Source organism: Pelmatolapia mariae, linkage group LG1 (assembly GCF_036321145.2).
Source record: "Pelmatolapia mariae isolate MD_Pm_ZW linkage group LG1, Pm_UMD_F_2, whole genome shotgun sequence".
Lineage (NCBI taxonomy): Eukaryota > Metazoa > Chordata > Actinopteri > Cichliformes > Cichlidae > Pelmatolapia > Pelmatolapia mariae.
In genome coordinates, this window is record NC_086227.1 from 28,054,392 (window position 1) to 28,074,328 (window position 19,937).

General features: G+C 39.0%; 1 protein-coding gene across 1 annotated transcript; it reads left to right on the forward strand.

The window, feature by feature from the left end:
* The first annotated feature begins 4,393 nt into the window (after nucleotides 1–4,393).
* On the forward strand, nucleotides 4,394–19,371 carry LOC134618073 (b(0,+)-type amino acid transporter 1-like). The gene is made up of 12 exons (XM_063463346.1): nucleotides 4,394–4,498; nucleotides 8,693–8,840; nucleotides 9,958–10,200; nucleotides 13,192–13,317; nucleotides 13,431–13,530; nucleotides 16,559–16,603; nucleotides 16,699–16,822; nucleotides 17,671–17,774; nucleotides 17,995–18,091; nucleotides 18,341–18,490; nucleotides 18,905–19,079; nucleotides 19,222–19,371. The coding sequence occupies exons 1-12, from the start codon at nucleotides 4,394–4,396 to the stop codon at nucleotides 19,281–19,283; spliced, it is 1,479 nt and encodes a 492-aa protein (XP_063319416.1). The 3' UTR covers nucleotides 19,284–19,371.
* The last annotated feature ends 566 nt before the right edge of the window (nucleotides 19,372–19,937 follow it).

The window sequence follows — 19,937 nt, forward strand, 5'->3', positions numbered from 1 at the left end:
GGTCTAAAGTTGCACAATAGCTGCTCTCCTGACTCTCCACAGTGTCCTCCATGTTTACTTCCGCCCTCCACTCAAAAATCGCGCTGCCTCCGCACGTCATCAGAACCACGTGACCGCAACCCAACTATTATGGAAGGAGCAATTAATCGGAAGGACTGTCGATTTTGACCAGTTAATTGAGTAATCTGATATTCTTGCAAAAGAGTTTATCAGTTCAATCACCCCAGAGATATTGGTTTGTGAATTTTGGAGAAAGAGTAACACATCATCCGCATAAAGGCTGATTTTATGTTCCACGTTCTTGCATTTTATGCCCTTAATTACTGAATTCTGTCTAATTGCTGCTGCTAGTGGTTTGATAAAAATTGCAAACAGTGAAGGGGAGAGTGGGCATCCCTGCCTGGTGCCCCTCAGGAGACAGAAGCTGGAGGATGTCTGGTCATTTGTTCTGACACAAGCTGTTGGGGAATTATATAATATTTTTAACCAGTTGATGAAAGAAGATCCAAAACCAAATTTGTGTAAAGTTGCAAATAGAAATTTCCAGTTAACTCTGTCAAACGCTTTTTCTGCATCTAAAGAAAATATTGTAGTTTCAAGGTTTTTACTGTATGAGTAGTCTATCAAATTAAGTAATCTACGTGTATTTGTTGATGAGTGCCTACCTTTTATGAAACCAGTTTGGTCAGGATGAATTAAGAGGGGGGTTATTTTCTCTAGTCTCTTCGAGAGAGCTTTGCAGATTATTTTGAGGTCTACATTTATAAGGGATATTGGACGATAGCTTGAGGGATATACAGGGTCTTTGCCTGGTTTTAGCAGGAGATTAATGTTTGCAGAATTCATATTTGATGGAAGTCTGCCATTTTCTTTGATTTCCAACAACGTTCTGTAAAAAACTGGTGCTAGAATCGTCCAGAATTCTTTGTAGAATTCTGCAGGAAAGCCGTCTGGACCTGGAGCCTTATTATTGGGCATATTCATCAGGGCTTCCTGGAGTTCACCTGATGTCAGTGGCGAATCCAGTGCCATTGCTTGAGAGTCTAATAATTTTGGGAGAGTTATGTTGTCTAAAAACTGATCAATTTCCTTTTTAGATGGGTTTATTTGTGGTGAATACAACGTTTTATAGAAATCCCTGAAAATGTTGTTTATTTGTTTCGGTTCATATATTGTGTTCCCAGATGAATCTTGAACAGCACATATAGTTGTTTTTTCTTTCTTTATTTTTAGCTGGTTTGCTAGAAATTGACCGGATTTATTACTATGTTCATAATTTTGTAAGCGTAGTCTTTGTACTAAGAATTTTGTTTTTTTATCAATTATCTCATTTAATTCTAGTTTTGTTTTGCGTATTTTGTTCAGTGTTTCCTGATCTTGGTGGGACGCGTAGGCTTCTTCTAGTGATTTGATGGTTTTTTCTAATTCCTGAATATTTTTGTTTTCTTTTTTCTTTTTATGTGATGAGAAAGAAATTATTTTACCTCTCATCACAGCTTTCCCTGCTTCCCATAAAACAGAAGCTGATGTTCCGGGAGTGTCATTAAAGTCTAAATATGAAGTCCACTCTTTTTTAAAATATTTAATAAAGTCTTCATCTTTAAGCAGTGATGTATTAAATCTCCAGTTTTTACTTGGCGTAGTATTATTCTTGTGCATTAGTGTTAAAGATACAGGAGCATGATCGCTGACAGCTGTAGGGTGAATCTCAGTATCTGAAATGTCACTCAGCAGTGAGCTGCTGACCAAAAAATAATCCAGACGAGAGTAGGAGTGATGAACATGTGAGAAAAAAGTATATTCCTTACTGGTGGGGTGAAGGGAGCGCCATGCATCGCAAAGACCAAAGTCGCTCATATACTGTTTGATTATATTTGTGGACTGCCAATTACGCTGAGTTCCTGCTGTACTGAGCCTATCCATTTCTTCATTTAGTCCAAGGTTGAGGTCGCCTCCAAGAACAAGTGTGCCATCTAAGTGTTCAGAGAGTGCACTGAAAAAACCGTGAAAGAATGAGGGATCATCAACATTTGGACCATATACACTTACAATACATAGCTTTTTATCAAGTATAGATAGTTTAATGATTAAGAATCTGCCCTCTGGATCTATAACTGTATCGAGTACTGTGAAATTAATATTTTTATGTATTAAAATTGCTACTCCCCTTTGTCTAGAATTATAACAAGCTGAGAACACATTAGGAAACTCAGGTGTTTTAAGTTCATTCGAACCTCTAAGAGGTCTGTGGGTCTCTTGTAAAAGGACAACATCTGCCTGTAGTTTTTTGAGTTGATTAAATATTTTTAACCTCTTTTCTCTGGAGCCAGCTCCATTTACATTCCATGTAACGAATCTTAGTGCACCCATAGATGTCTGTGTATAACTAGGGGTGTGTGCTGTGTGTGTTGCTTAGACAGGTGGAGAGAATACATCACTTGTTCATAAATAAAGAGAGGGAGAGAGAGAAAAAATGTGTGGCGAGATGCTCCCTGAGTCTGACTATGTGTTTGCATATTTACTAATATGAGTACGCTTGGCTTAAGTGTGTGTATCCTATACGACTGTGTGCGCTGTCTGACTGATGTAAATGTGCTGCCGTTGAGCGCATGACTGTGCGTGATCGTGCTGTGCATATGTGTCGAAATATAGGATGTTGTTTGTGGATGAGTGTGGAAGCAGGTGATCGAAGCAGTGAAAGAAAGAAAAAAGAAAGAAAGAAACCAAGGACAAGGGTGAGCAGCATAAAAACAAGAGGGGGAAAAGGAGAGAAGAAAAAACGAGAAAAAAAACCGAGAAAAAACCCCCCAAAAACCGGAAACATTCCAATCAAACCATTGACGGAGAGTGACGGTGTTAATTCTGCTATGATATCACACCTAAGATGTGATTTGCTACTAGTAAGTTAAACAGATGTTAATGCAAGTTAGTGTGAGTGGATGGGGAAAGGGTGTAGCGGATTCTTATCTGGTGTGAAGTTAATACAGCCACGGAGTGATGTCGGGGTCGCGGTGGAGCTGTCCGTCCACGTACAGCCGGTCCACAGCGATGACAGCGCGGGAGACCTTCTGGATGAAGCCGCGTCGGACTGGGAAGAGGACCCTACGTCGTTCCAGGATCTCTTTGGGGAACTGGTCGTTCACGCTGAAGTCCGTTCCTTTTAATTCCCTGCAGCGGCTTTTCACATGTTCCTTTTGTTTGAAGTGGCCGAATTTGGCCAAGATAGGACGTGGTCTCCCGGCCGCAGCCCGAATGGGGCCGAGGCGATGCACCCTATCGAAGACGATGTTCTTCACCGTGTCCTCCGGCAGCTTCAGGTGGGTTTTGATGAAGCTTTTTACCGTGGTCTCCGCGTCCTCTCCAGCGGCTTCTGGAATACCAGAAAATACCAGATTATCACGCATGCTACGAGCTTGTAGATCTATAACTGTTTCTTTTATTTTTTTATTTTCTCTATTGAGCTGGGTAACATTTTCTGTGAGACATTTCACCGACTCCCTTAGCGTGGCATTTTCAGCAGTGAGCGTTTCCACCTGCTGCTGGCTGAACTCCAGGGACTCTCGCAAGCATTTAAATTCCCGGTGAAGAATCTCCACCAAGGACAGCCTTGCGTCGAAACTGGACAATCGCTTGTCGATTGACGCCAGTATGTCGGCAATATCTTTGCCGGCTGGCGATGTTGTGCCGGGGGAATCTGCCGGGCGAAGTCTTTTCGACGATGGTGTCTCAGATTTGGCCGGGGAAGCTGCACTCTGAGCCTTCTTCATCACGAGATCCTGAAAGCACTGATCAATGTAATCTTGGAGAGCCTCTAAACTCTCCCCGTTGTTCTCCAGGGTGTTGGAGATTATTTAGACAAATATTGTTAGTTATAAGACAATTGATAAGTGTATTTGGTAATACTGAAGCTTAAAGGATTTTGTTCAAATCTAAACTACCATTTGCTTTAATTTTCCGCCAAAATCTCCAGCGTCTGACGTCAGTTACAACATGAGTCGCTTACCTTGTCCGTCACTTCCGTCACTGTATGAGGTTAATACTGTGCTGTAGTGTACTGTAGTGAAACTCTTTAAAATCAAAAATTGTGCAGTTGAGCCATATCTGTTCCTGGTAATGTAATTAAATCTGTACGATTATGGGAATCAATGTGTGAACAAATTTAGTTTTGATTTGGCTTTGAGTGGATTTTTAGTGAGCTCTTGTTTCTGAGAGTCACTGTGTATCTTGATGAAACATTTACTGCCCATGGAAGAGCATAGTTTTCCCTCTAAACCTTATCATGTCATGATAACCTTTTACAGGGACAACAAAGATGTGTTTCCTGTAAAAGTTAATGCAAGTGGTCTGTAATGTGTGTCAATTCTTATGCTACTTCACAGACCAGTGTGTTGCTATGGATGAAAGTGGAATAAGGAAGAGAAAGGAGTCACAGAATGGCTCCACTGACCTTACCAAAGACAACAAGGAGGTGGTGAAGGCCGTTGCTCTTCAAAAAGATGTAAGTAGGAGCCAGTGTGCTTGACTTGCAGGTTCCTGAGAACAAGTTTCACTAAATTTTCACACTACAGGATCATCATCCTTACCTTTTTACAATAATAGAGCCTTGGAACTGAGTACCAGGCAGTACCACAACAAGCGTCTCTGCAGATTAACTCCACAATCATCCACTCAGCAGTGCAATCCAGACCCCTAATAAGCTCCATAAGACCTAAAATAAACTTATGGGAACTGAAAGGGTTTCCCAGGTTAAAATAGGATTATTATGATAATCGTTGCTCTCATCCTGGAAAAATCCATTCACACATATTTTCCTGCAGACTTCTGTAATTCTCTTTCTGGCATAAAGAAAAGTCACTGGCTTCATATCAAGCCCCACCAGATCGCTGTTTATTTTAATAGATTTTTAAGATTTTACCCAATGTTTGCGTCCTTATATCCTCAGGTAGGGCCCTTCTGGGAGGCTGTCTCACATTTGAAGCATAAATCTAAAAGTGACCACACCCTAGGCTTTGAAATGGCCTACCTGAAGAGATAAGGCTTGGAAAATCAGCTACTTTGGTCTCTTCTTTAAACACATTTTATAGACTTGTTTTTATGTGATATTGCTTTTTTATTGCTTCTTAATTCTGCTGCGTGTCTTCTTTTATTATCATCCATCAATCCTAATTCAAGACAGTAAAAAAAATATCCAGTCCTTACTAGGTACTAAAATGATTTAAATAAACATTAAATGAACAACAACACATAGCATATTATACTGTTTCATTATTTATTTACCAAAAACTGAGCCAAAATGCAGAAGCAGTTTTTGGACAAACTAAGTACACCCAATGATTCAGTATCTTGTAGAACCACTTTTATTTGCCATAACTTGAAGTAATCATTATCTTATTGGTGTCTCACATTATTGTGGAGGATTTTTCCACCTAATTTTCTTTACAATATTGCTTCGGTGCTCTAAAGTTTGTAGGTACTTGTTTATGCAGCTTTTCAATTAGGTTCAAGACTTAGACAGGGAACTTCAGCACCTTGATTAGTTTCTTTTTTCAGCCAATTTGTTACAGATTTGCTGATGTGTTTGGGGTCATTCTATTGGCTCATGACTCACTTTTGGTCAAGCTAGCTGTTGGACAGATAAATCTGACTCTAGAATACTTTTGTATACAGGAGTTAGCGGTTGACTAAATGACTACAAGGTGCCCAAGTCCTGTGGCTGAGTCACCCAAACCATTACCCTTCCACTAGTGTGCTAAATATTAGGCAAAAGTTGTTTGTTTTGATATGGTGTGCCTAAAGGACATTGTTATCCAACAATTTCACCTGGCAACCCATGCAACTTTTCAAACTTTAGCTGTGCTGCCATGTTCTTTTTAGACACAAAAGGCTTTGTCCTTCCAACCCTTCAACACAAACCATGTTTGTATAGTCTTTTTCAAATTGCACTGTCATGATCCGCAACATTTAACATGCTAGCTGAGGCCTGTGGATTCTGAGACGCAGCTCTTGTTTTTTGGTGGGTCTTTTTTCCGAGCACCAAACAGCCTAACCTTAGGGTGAATTTTCTGGAATATTTACTCTTGACAAACACAGATGGGCAGTAACATGTACAAGTAACACTTAACTGTAATCCGATTACTTTTTTCTAGTAATGCGTAAAGTAAGGGATTACTATTGTAAAAAAGGTAAGTAGATTACTGTCACTTTCCCGTAAGCACACTGCGTTACTGCGTTACTAAAACCGTGATTTTTTTGCGAGAGTGTCTCATGACAATGACGTAAGCGAGTGCGACATTCGTGGCAACAGCTGTGTGCAGATCAACAATGGATAATATATCAGTGTGGGAGAGAGTATGAGTGTGCAGCGTTTAAAGCGTGGAAGTACTGACCTTACTTTGAGCTTCATTCCGTAAAAAGTGACAAAAACATTAATGTCCACTGGTCACTGCATGGGAAGAAAACTTATTTTTACAGCGAAAAAAACCCCTAAACTTCCGAGCAAGCACCGAATATGCTACCAGGGAATGGGAAATTCACAGACAAACTCGCGGATTCTTCCACTGACCGCTGCGGCACACCTGCACCAGGCCAACATCCGCCTGCTATACAGGTGAAAATAGAGCAACAGGACCGCTGAGTCTTTGATTTTATTTATTTTCTGCTGTTTCACTTGCATTTATTTGAAAGACTGAATGTAAACACAAAAAATATTTTATTTTATGTGCTGGAATGTGCAGAAAATAGGTTTAAATGTCAAACAAATTTCTTCCACTCAGAGAATGTTGCATATAATTTAATTTTTGCTTGATGGATAAAGTTAAAAGATTAAAACTAATAAAACAAGTTTTAAAAAGAGACTTTTACATTTGATTACATTTTGTATGATGGATTATGCAGAAAAAGTAGAATTGGGCTGAAAGATCTATTGCTTTATTACCTATTCAGGTTGTAAATCATGTCTTTAAAAAGTAACTAAGTAATTAATTACTTTTGAAAATAAGTAATCAGTAAAGTAACGGGATTACTTTTTTGGGGAAGTAATCAGTAATTAGTTACTGATTACTTTTTTCAAGTAACTGTTGACAACATTGGGAGGTGTCTTGAAACCTCAGATTTACTGGCAGTAATAATTGCTTCTTTAACATTTTTACTGATGTCTTTCCTTTACAGCATTGTGTTATCAGACACTTGAATGCTTCAGACCCACAACTTGACAATGTTTCTGCTCTTAGAAGTGGTCATACTTGCTGATGATCAGTTAATCAAGTGTATTTGATCATTGGCAATTGGCCGGTACTCAATTCTCACTGAATGAGGTATACTTAGTTTTCTATTATTGTTGTTTTACATACTGCTTTTTGAATTTTGGCTTAATTTTTGTTAAATAAATGAAAATGTATAATGTATTGTTTTGTGAAACCATTTTTTTCTATTATGTTTTGATTTAAAAAAAAAAACCTTAGAATTGAAAGAGTGTGTAATTTTTTATATATTGACTGTGTGACATTCCTCCTGTTTTCTTACTGTTAGTGGAATGTAAGCTGAACTAGTTAATTATCTCTTTGGTGCCACGGACACTGGTCAGTGACCTGGATTCAATAACCCCAGGATGTGTCTTTCCTGTATTTCTTTATTAATCAATACAATATAATAAATATACTATCAAGTTAGGTTTGCCTTTAGCCAGTTTACATTACTCATGCTGGTTTACTTGTGAAAAATTAATAGGATTAGCCAAATTCTTGGCAAATACTAACTGAAAACTCAGAGGTTATTGGTTGTTGTGTTGATCCTTGGCCAAAATTATTATGATGATATCAGATCAACACCAACAAATGGATATCAGGGTGTGTGCTGACATGCCTCTGAAACATTGTGGTCAAGGTGGTGTCTTTGAATGTGCAAACTAAAGTGGTGGTCATCCTTTTTATGAAGACGGGACCATACTCTGTAGCCTCCCTTACAAGGTGCATGCAAGGGTACAAAAGAGAAGAGTCTGCCCCTTTGTTAGACCTCAGATTCAGAATGAAGAATGTGGTTTCACTCTGGTTGAGGAACATTAAACCAGCTCTTTACTCCTCTCAAGGATACTTGGGAAATTTCTAAACAAGTATAGAGATGACAAGCCTCTCTGATTTTTTTTTTTTTTTTTCATGACTGGGTAAGGCTGTATGAGATCCACAGAAAGATCTGGAACACTTTTGCAGTGATTTAGACAAAGTACGAGTTTAGTGCATTCTTACCCTTATCTCTTGCCTGATCTACTTATGGTGACTAAAAAATGAAATTACCTATAAAAGTGGCATTGCTGTTTGTTTTCACATGTTGCGAGACGTGAGAATTTTGCCTTTAATGATAAGGGACTTCTTCATATTTGATTTAGTCTTTAGCAGCTTACTCTGCCTCACTCAGCATGGCAACGTAATGATGTCTGATTCAACCAGTTCTTGAGTTTGTTAACTGCTGCTGTCAACCAACTTAAAATCAAAATATGACACGGAAATGGTGCATCAACTATTTCCACTATTATTTCAGATCTCAAGAGCTGAAGCACAGCAATGCATTAAAGTGGTGTTGCTAAAATACTTATGATGTTATAGAACACATGGGAATGATAGTTTCCTGAAAACAGTTACTGGCATTAAATAACTGAAAAAACACATTAATATTTTTTATTTTCCATGTGCTTGCTTAGGTTGGTCTGCTGAGTGGCATTTGTCTCATTGTGGGGACTATGATTGGCTCAGGCATTTTCATTTCCCCAAGGTCTGTTTTGCTGTACTCGGGAGCTGTGGGACCTTGCCTCCTAATTTGGACTGCTTGCGGCGTGTTATCTATTCTTGGTGAGACCAACATTTAAACTCATATTTCATTTTATTCAGCAACCAGTTCTGTTGCTATATCAGGAATCTAATATTCTTTTCAATTCATGTAGGCAAATAACGATGGTCAAAATAGGAACAAGCTCACACAGTATCACCTTTTGTTTTTCTGCCAGGAATATAATTTTTCATTGTGGAAGATGTTTTTACTGGCTGTTGAAGTCAAAATCATTATTGTGAGGATTTTTAGTGCACATTAATAGTCTTAAGATTAATTTCTTCTGTATTACACAAAGCTCACAGATACATTGGAGATGTTCCCGAAAAGTGTAAAGAACATTGTTGTTTTATCACTCAGACACTGTGAACTGTTTGATGTGAGAAAACAATTAAATGGTGAAAAAAATAACAAAAGATGTCTCATCTAAGTCAGTTAAATTTTTGTTTTGTACTATTTATACTAGCACACGCTATTTAGTATGGTTTTAGTTTGTATTTCAGTTATGTTGTATTTAGATTTTGATTATTGTAGTTGTTTGACAGAGTTTTATACAAAATGGGTTCCATCTAATCTGGAATTCCTGAATCTAATTATATGGATCTGAAGATATACTTTCTGGTCAACCTAACTTGAAAGTCCTGAAATTGGGTGGCACACTGGTGAAGTGGTCAAGGCTGTTACCACACTTTATAAAGTGCAGCTGTATGACTGTATGCAGTATGGTAAGTGTTAGTTAAAAGCACTTTGAGTGGTCCGTACTAGAAAAGACTCAAAAAACACTATATAAATATAATAATGTATATATATTTTTTACATTTATATATTAAATTTATTTCTGGAAGCACAAGCACCTGCAATGTAACACAAAAATTTAGAAATAAACAAATTTGAAACCATTTCTTTTGAGCTTATTAAAACTAAAATGAGAGGTAAACGGGATTGAAAATGAGAGCATAAGAAGCAAGGGAGATATAACGACAGCGATTGAGTGTGCTAAGCATATATGAGTGTCACAGACATGCAAGGTTTCTTACCACTGCTTTGAATGCATGGACTCAAGTTTTGAAAGTCCCTTCTTATGTGTTGTTTTACAACTTTCTTGTCTGTGTTTTTGTGATTTTATGTGTGGCTGCATAGGAGCACTGTGTTATGCTGAACTTGGAACCATGATCACCAAATCAGGCGGCGAGTACCCCTATTTAATGGAGGCTTTTGGCTCTATTGTTGCCTACCTTTACTCCTGGACAACTATTATGGTGTTAAAGCCATCATCCTTTGCTATCATCACACTGAGCTTTGCAGAATATGCCTCTACTCCTTTCTACCCTGGCTGCTCTCCACCTCTAATTGTCACCAAGTGTCTAGCAGCAGCGGCTATATGTAAGTTCATGCTTGACAGCAATAAACTATACACAAGTACAGAGTCACTTTAGAAGCTCATACATGACTATACTTTACAATGGAAACCACAAAGTGATTGTGAAGACAATCGGTTTTCAGGTCACATTAGCCATTTCAAGCTAATGTGTGCCTTAATTTGTAAGGTGTCCACAACGATGTCACTCTCCAATTTGCAGATGTAAAAAAATACTTTTATTGAAATTAAAATAATTAAAGCCAACTGTGATGCCTACACACGACTCAGACCACACAGTATTCTTGTTATGGGTTTCTTTTGTTTGTTGCGCTTCCACAGTGTTTCGGGGTAAAAGGAGTCAGGTTTCCAGCTGACTCCACTCTCCCGTCACCAGCTCCTTCTCACTCTGTCAGCTTCTGGCTGATGTACAAGATCGGTCACTTTACCCCCCTTACCTGCAGGGACAAAACGGCCAGCCCTCCATTCGAGGTGTCCGTTTGCAGGACAAAAAAGGGAGGGAAAAGTTAGGCGTGGGGACCTCCCCACAGAAGAGCTTCTTCACCTACACAAATGCCGCCTGACACCACTCCATCCACTGGACCAGATCTGGTTCACCCTTCCGGGCATGAACCTGTGGTAGTACACGGCCAACCCCAAGAACCACCTCACCTCCTTCTTGGTCTTGGGAAATGGACAGGCTGTGATGGATGCTGTTTTCTCCACCTTTGGGTGCACCTGTCCGCCCCCAAAGTGGTACCCCAAATACTGGACCTCCCTCTGTTCAACTGCACACTTCTTCAGGTTGGATGTGAGCCCAGCTGCCTCAGGGACTCCCGGATCCCAGCCACCCATTGCACATGCACAAGTATGACTGTGTGTGATGATAACATCTTCCAGGTAGGCAGCAGGATATGAAGCGTGTGGACGCAGCACCTGGTCCATGAGGCACTGGAAGGTGGCTGGGGCACTGAACAAGTCAAACGGAAGTGTGATGAATTGGTACAACCCTTACGGAGTGGAGAAGGCCATCTTTTTCTTGGACTCTGCAGACAAGGGAATTTGCCAGTAGCCTTTGGTTAAATCCAGTGGCATGAAAAATTCAGCTGTGCCTGACTGGTCCAGAAGCTCGTTGTCCTGGGGCATGGGGTAGGCATCTCACCATGACACTTCATTCACTTTGCAGTACAATACAGACCCATCTTTTTTCACCACAAGAACTATGGGGCTACACCACGTAGTGTGTGACTTTTCTATTATCCCCATTTTTATGTTCAGGTGTGTTTTATGTTCAGGTAACCTGTATGGCTGTGAACGCACCGTCACACCAGGCTGAGTTTCAAAATGATGCTCTATGAGAGGTTCATACAGCCGGACAGGGGGAAAACACATCTGCAAACTGATGCTGCTAGCAGCAACATCTGAGCCTTTTCTTAACCAGGCTCACCAGAAAGTCGGTTTCCACCTCTCTTCATGCTTTCACAATGTTGAGGTGACATATTTGTGTGGCTCTTCCCCGACCGCACCACCTCATAGTTAACGTCCCGTAATCATCGTGTGACCAAAAAAGGGCCTTGTCACTTGGTGAGTAACGTTAAGCTTAAAGAAGGAAGTAATGCAAGCACTTTGTCTCCCGGTGAAAATTGCCTGAGTCAGCGGTGTTTATGTTCCCGGATCTGGAGTAAATTTTCCCCTGATAACCTCCTCAAAGTGTGCAGCTTTGCTCTCAGGTCCAGGATGTATTGAATCTCATTTTTGGCTTGGACCTTTCTATCAGTTTTCTTTAATCAGGTGCAACATCCCCTGTGGCTTTCTGCCGAGCAGTAGCTCAAAGGCTGAAAGTCCTGTGGAGCCCTGGGGAGCCTTCCTCACTGCAAATAACAAAAGGTCTAACCAGTGATCCCAATTTCATTCATCCTCGTGAATGAACTTACAAATCATGGAATTTAAAGTCTTATTCAGTTACTCCACCAACCCGTCAGTTTGAGGGTGGTAGACGCAGGTCTGAACAGATTTAATGCCCAACAATTCCTACAACTTTGGAGCCCCGGGTATGCGAAACACCTCAACAGACACTCCTGTTTCAGATCCCGGGCGCACTCCTTCCAGCACTCCAGGGCCTGGACAAGCAGACCGGGTAAAAAATGATTTGTTGCCTGAAGCAGCAGTGGCCGCTCCACTGGGGAGGGGCCGGGGAGCCTCTGTCTCAGTGCTTGCATGAGCTGTGGTCTGGTAGCTGGCTGGTTGTGGCTCTCTGCTCCCTTGGTCTGCGCAGCCAGGTGGTCCTCCGCAAGGGTGACCGCAGCTTCCAAGCTTGCTGACCGATGGGAGCAGACCCATCGTGCCATTTCCCTGGGCAGCCCTTCAATGAACTGCTGCAGAACCACCAGTTCATGGTGGTTTCCCTCTGACGGCCTGGGCTGCAGGCAACTCACTGCTGTGTCATGCAGTTTCCAGGACCACATGAACAGTTGGTCCACTGCCGTCATCGGACTGTCCCGAAACTGTTCATGATGTTCTTCCGGGGAGAGGCCCAAGTTATCCATGACGGCCCAGCAGATGTCCTTGAAGCTCTATTGTGAGGCCAGCGGCAGGCTCAGAGCTGCCATTTGAGCCTTCCCAGAGAGCGGCGGCAGTAGCCACGATGCCCACTCTGCTGCAGGCCACTGTTACGCCTCCACCGTGGCTTGGAAGGCCTCCAGGAAGACCCGAGGGTCATCACCCTCTCCCATCCAGTATATCGTCACCGCCAGTGGATGATTGGGCAGCGACAAAGTGACCCTCAACAACCTCTCCAACACCTATGTCGATGCTCAGTCTGGTCCTGAAGTCTCTACAGTTGCTCCCTCTACGCCGCTGCTTGCTCCACGTGCATTCGCACTCACATTCACACCTTTGGGCAATTTAGAATTATCAGTTAAACTAACCCCCTAATAGCAAGTCTTCTTCGAAAAATGTGTTTAATTATAAATGTATAGGTGGGAAAATATATGATTACATTTTCTGTTTTTTTGCAGTGATCATCACATCCATCAACTGTTTAAGTGTCAAACTGGCAAGTTATGTGCAGAACTTCTTTACTGCAGCCAAACTTTTAATCATTCTTATCATAGTTGGAGCTGGAATCGTTATGTTGGCACAAGGTCAGTCTTCTTATAGATCTTTACATACAACTCTGTCTTTAAATGTTTGCGTTAATAAATGTTAACCAACCTTTAACCACTAACATTATTGTATATTATGTATTTGTGTCTAGGAAAAACAGAGAATTTTTCAAATGCTTTTGATGGCACTGCAACATCTTTTGGAGCAATTGGACTTGCATTTTATAATGGGCTTTGGGCTTATGATGGATGGTAATTATTTACTTGGTTTCATACTTTCTCAGGCTATATGTGATAATATAATGAGTACTGCTCTTCTGAATTCAAATAAGGGGCACTGTAACCATCCTCAGCATTCAGAAAAGAAAAGAACAAAACTGTTTTACATCTTTGTTTTCAAAAATTACATACTTCAAACTGCTTGCATTTTATCTCAAATAACCTTACTGATGTATCCAGATCAGGCAGCATTCAACAAATTACACTAAAATATTTTTAGTAAGCAGACACCATAACCATTAAGGCCCAGGTAGGCCCAGGTAGAAACGTGGGCCTTGATGATGAACCTGTGAAAGTATTTTAGCTTTCTATACAATTACAGATGATGTACTGGTTGAGTATGTTGTTTTTAGTTATGCATTTCTGCATTACATTGCTAGTACAAGCATGTGAAAAAGTGTACCCTCTTTTTAAGGTTTTACATAACAGGAGATGACCAAAAAATTATCTAGATCTTACTAGATCTAACACCATTAAATTACAACCTCAAATGAATCCCCCCCCCCCCCCTCCCACACACGACATATTATATGTAATTAATTAGTTAATGAAATAGTTATGTCAAAATGCAGGAGCAGTGTATGAAAACTGGAATACACTCCATGATTCAGTAGTTTGTAAAACCCCTTTTGGCAGCAATAAATTAACTTCGTCATTTCTTCTATGACTCTCAGTTTCCTTCATCATTATGGAGGATTTTTGGCCCACTGTTTTTACAATACTGCTTCAGTTCAATGAGGTTTTGGGCATTTGTTTATGCACGACTCCTACCACAGCTTTTCAGTTAGAAAGGGCTGAATTTTGACTGAGTGACTGATATACCTAGATTTTTTATTTGTATTTTTCACTCATTCTGTTGTAGCTTTGCTGGTGTGGTTGGGATCACTGCTCTCTTGCATGATCCAATTTAGCCAATTTTAGTTGTTGGATAAATGGTCTCATATTTGATTCTAGAATACTTTGGTATATAGAGGAGTTAATGGTCAACTCAATGACTGCAAGGTGCCCAGGTCCTGTGACTGCAAAACGAGCACAAATCATTACCTCTCTACCACCTTGCATGGCAGTTGATGTGAGGTGTTTGTTCTGATATAATTTCTTTTGTTTTTGCCAAATATTCTCCACTTTGGTCTCATCTTTGAAAAGAATATACTTCCAGGAGTCTTGTGTTTTTCAGATGTATTTGCAAATCTTGCTACCATATTTTATTAGAGAACTGAGACATTTTTCTTGCAACCCTTCCAAGCAAAACCATACTTGTTCAGTATTTTTTTTATTTGTACTGTCATCAACTTTAACATTGAACATGGTAACTAATAGTGATGGCATTTCCGTCTCTTTTTAGAGAACCGGCTCTTTCGGCTTGGCTCACTAAAGAGAGCCGGCTCTTTCGGCTCCGAACCAGCTCTTCAGGTTGTTTTGTTGCTTTAATTAATTTATTAGTAACAATAATATAAAAGGAATTACTAATGTAAAAAAAAAAAAGTGGTTTTATTTATTTATGTTTATATATAAATATATGCGGTGGCCCCTAGAGACAAAACACGTACAAACTCCAAAACACATTTCTAGCATTAACTGAACTTCCAAAACAGAGCTACCTAGATCACTTAAATTACACAGTTGAAAGCATATGTGTATTGTTTGTGTATTTATACACAAGCACTCATATATATTCAAATAATTTTAAAAAAAAAGTTAATTTACCTGTTACTACCACACACCAAATCCGGTCATTGGTACTTGCTGGCTTGTGTAGCCACTAGGTAACAAAAGCGCAACACTGCGCCTAGCATCCTGGAGCACTTCTGTTGTCTTTTGTACGTGTTTTGGAGTTTGTATGTGCTTCGGAGTTTGTACGTGCTATGGAGTTTTTACGTGTTTTGGAGTTTTTACGTGTTTTGGAGTTTGTACGTGCTTTGTCTGTAGGGGCCACCGTAAATATACTTTTATTTATTCACTCCACATAAAATGTAATAAATAAATCATATAATACAAAAACCAACTATTCGCATTTCAACTTTTAACTATTTAAATTTTCAGCTTTTTCCTTTTACAAATTTAAAGTGAAACAACACAAAACACTGCAAACCACAACACAATTAAATATAAATTAAAATATGAAACTGCAACTGAAAATAGTTGTGGATGATTACTATACCTTTGTTATCCCTGGCTCTCTTTCTCTCTCTTTTCTCTCTCTTTTCCTCCCGCTCTGTTCCTGTGTAACTACAGCCCCTCCCCCCTCTTCCCAGCGCAAAGCACAAGGCTCGCATGCGGAGTGAAGCGGAAAAAAGTGCGAGAGAGAGGGTGAGAGAAAGAAAAAAAAAAACAAACCCACTGCTCGCGATAAGGAGCCGGCTCGCGTCGTTCACGTCAAAGATCCGGCTCTAAGAGCCGTTTCGTTCGCGACCGACACATCACTAGTAACTAAGGCCTGTAGAGTCTGAAATGTAACTCTTCGGTTTTTGGCAACTTCTGTAATCCTGGGAATATTGGCACTTGTCTTGAATGTTTCCCACTATAGATTCATGAAGTTCAAATTGCTTGCTTTAAAATGTATACATGCCTTACAACTCTTCTGAGATTGACGAATAGTAAAGTTGTTTCTCCAGTATCTTTACTAACTTCTATCTTTACTATCTTTCCCCCTTGCCTCTGTGTTAACACACACCTGAATGATCCAGACTAGAAAACTGCCAGTGATCACTGCAGTGTAGTTTATTAGCAGCACCGGTTGATATTGAACCTTTTAATTTCCATGGAAAACATTATTTAGTGTGATTCATCTGAGGTTGTATTTAAAGGGCAAATAAAACATAAAAGACATAAAAGAATAAGTTAGTGCTACCAAAGATGCTGAAGAGGCTAACTCTTTTCCTGTTTATTAGGCCAGGAAAACTGGACTTAACTGGGTTACTGAGTATGTGCATATACATTTGAGTCCAGTGCTCTACTGAGAAGTACGTATCATATATTTTCTATTTCATTACTTTTACAGGAGCCAACTAAATTTCATCACAGAAGAGCTAAAGAACCCATCTAGGTAAAAACATGCCTTAAAGAAACTCTAGTATTAAGCAATAATTCTCAAGGCGCTGAATTTTTTAAAATATTTTTTCTTTTGTTGATTAATTTCAGGACCTTACCACTGGCGATTGTCATTGGGATCCCTTTGGTTACTGTGTGCTATGTTTTGGTCAATGTTGCTTACTTCACTGTTATGACCACAACTGAACTGCTTTTGTCTCCAGCGGTTGCTGTGGTAAGGATAACACTGGTCAATAAGCATCTTGCTACTGGGATTCACTCACCTATACTTTAACAAATGTTTACTTAGTGACTGCAAATCTGATAACCATTTTTATCTAGCTAGTAATATTAGTTTTTAGGTATGATGTTTCAAGTATTTGATAGTTACAGTAACTGGACAGAAAGGGTGATGTGTTTCAGAGTTTAAGAAAAAGGTTTGGTCTTGAGGAAAGTGAAGACAAAATCAAAGAAGGTTTGTTTTTGTGTTGATCCTGAAAAAGCTGCTGACTTCTCAGCTTGCCCAACTTAAGTCACCATTAATGGGAGATGGACATGCTTGTAAAATGGAAACAGCTAAGTTTTCTCTGAGTACAAAACAAGCTTTATGCAACAATAGCTGACTGCAGGATCAAGACAACTGTAATGTAAAGGATGGATGCAAACAACCAAGGAGCTTTATTACAACACTGTCTGTAATAAAAGGAAGAGATTGTATTACTTTTTTGGTGGGAGATAGAAAATTAGACAGTGATATATAATATTGATATTAAACTGTCAAAATCAAGCTTCATATCTTGAATTACTGTAAAAACAAGTAGCAAATACAAATATCTTTTGTCAATCATTGAAAGTTAAAATAGCTGAGAGACGTTAACTTTTAAATTTAAATTTAGTCTGTAATAACTTATTACTGATATCAAATTTTAACAGACATAAATGAGAACATCTCCAAAAGACCTAGTTATTAATCCACATGTAGTATGCCTAAATTGTATTTATTTATGACAATTGTAAATGAGCATAATAGCCCCTTGTTCTCATACCTTGTATTTTCTGAAACATTAGTTTGTATTTTTTTAGACTTTCGGAGACAGAGTCCTTTACCCAGCATCTTGGATTGTTCCTCTCTTTGTTGTCTTCTCAACATTTGGTTCTGCCAATGGAAGCTGCTTCACTGCTGGCAGGTAAAAGAGACATCTATTACATATTGCATGTCATGCTGATAGTTTGGCATAATCTAGATTATTTCTGTCAGTAGCTTTAAAGCGGTTTGAAGAGCATATTTGTGTGTGTGTAAAAATGAAACAACATCTGAAAATGAAAGTTAGAATCCTGAAGGGGATGGAATGAAAAATGAAAAAGAAAAAAATGAATAATGTAAACCTAATGTTTTTTGCTCTACAGATTGGTCTATGCATCTGGCAGAGAAGGACACATGGTGAAAATCTTATCCTACATTAATGTGAAACGCTACACTCCTGCTCCTGCTCTTATATTCAATGTGAGTCTTACGCATTTAATGACTCATTTTGTATGCATTCTAATTTGGCCTCAGATGATCAGCCATTTATTGTTTAAAACTTTATATATCATTTCACGGTGTGTTGATTACAGATTGTGAAAGTTTTAAATGAGCCCAAAAACCAGTGCCATTTCAAGTCCTATAAATTTTACATGGATTCTCAGATAAACAATACACTGTGTTGTTTCACTACATGGCATTTCACTTTTTAACATTTCTCTGTTTTAGGGTGTTTTGGCTATTTTCTACACTATTCCAGCAGATATCAACACCCTCATTAACTACTTCAGCTTTGCTCAGTGGTTTTTCAATGGGCTGACAGCACTGGCTCTCATAGTCATGCGCTTCACTAGAAAGGACCTGAACAGACCAGTTAAGGTGAGACTAGTTTATCTTTTATGCTGTTTGGCACAAAAGATCATTTTATTCATTTTGATGCCTTGTTAATTTGGATTGACAAACCATATCATACAAAAATGACCCCAATCAAGCCTTGAGATGAGGATTTATTTTATTTATTTTAACAATACCTAGTTAACAGAATAGTTGTGACCAGTAATAGAAAGTCAAATATATACTTGATTTTAGAAAGCTTTATCAGTTTTTTAGAAAACATTTCTCTGTTTTGACTCATCTGTGCAGTGAACAGTAATTTCTGTTTTGTTTGTTAGTCAGCCATATTTAGCTTTTGTCTCAAAATGTAGTAGTAAAAGTCATTATTTTTATGATGTGTTACAACATCAAATATTAGACAATCAAATACTTCCTATGTACTTCTCTGTTCACTTGAAGATACCAGTGGTCTTAGCAGGCATAATGGTCCTGGTGTCCTGCTACCTGGTCTTGGCACCCATCATTGATAAGCCAGAGCTGGAATACCTTTACTGTACCATCTTCATCTTCAGTGGTCTTATCCTTTACTACCCATTTGTCTACCGAAAAGTGAACTGGGGGCGCAAAATCATGAGTAAGTTTACATTTTTGACTGTAAAAATGAAAAATATATATGTTGAGAAGAAACGTAGAATTATATGATCAAATATGAATAGGAAATAATGATTACTTAAGTGCTTGTGTTGGTTTTACCTCTAACTTCTGTTTCCTCATAGGGCCCATCACTATGCATCTCCAGCTGATAATGGATGTAGCTCCTCCTGAGAAAACTGAATGAGAAGGGATAACGCGTTTCGGTGTCTACAGGGTAATGAAAAATGTTCTGTCTAGTTTTGGAAACAGGAAGTGTGCTCAAAGGGCTAGAGCCACATTTTAGAGCTCACTTCTCCGCAAAAGCAGGATAAAATGAAATAATTTAAATTTGTTGGTTCAGGGCTCAGAAATTGTGTTTATATTGAATGACTCCCACTCGGTTCGGTTCGATACTTTGGTGTCACGTTAGATATTTTTTCGATATAAAAAAATGTTCATGCCTTTTTAATTTGTCATTTATTAAAATTATAAATATATATTTTAACTCAAAAGTACAGTTTTTAAATTTAATGTTGCTGAAACAACAAAGTAATAAAAAAATAAATCTATCTGATCGAGAAATCATTCATCTTTGGAAAAAGAGTTTATTACAGAGAAATGGCTCTTTCCAAAATAAAAGCTATACTATACGCTTCTTCTGGGCTATATTCTCAGCAGCATATTAAACATATCAGGTCCCCATAAGGAGAATCATGTGCTAACAGCTGTCTAAATGACTCGGGTAAAGTTTGTAGCATGCGTGCTTGTTGTTTTTGTCTGCTTCCACTTGTCTTTGCACTAGGATGATGTCGGAGTAAATGTGCAGTCATATTCGTTGTGTTCCCACTAGTGCTGTCAG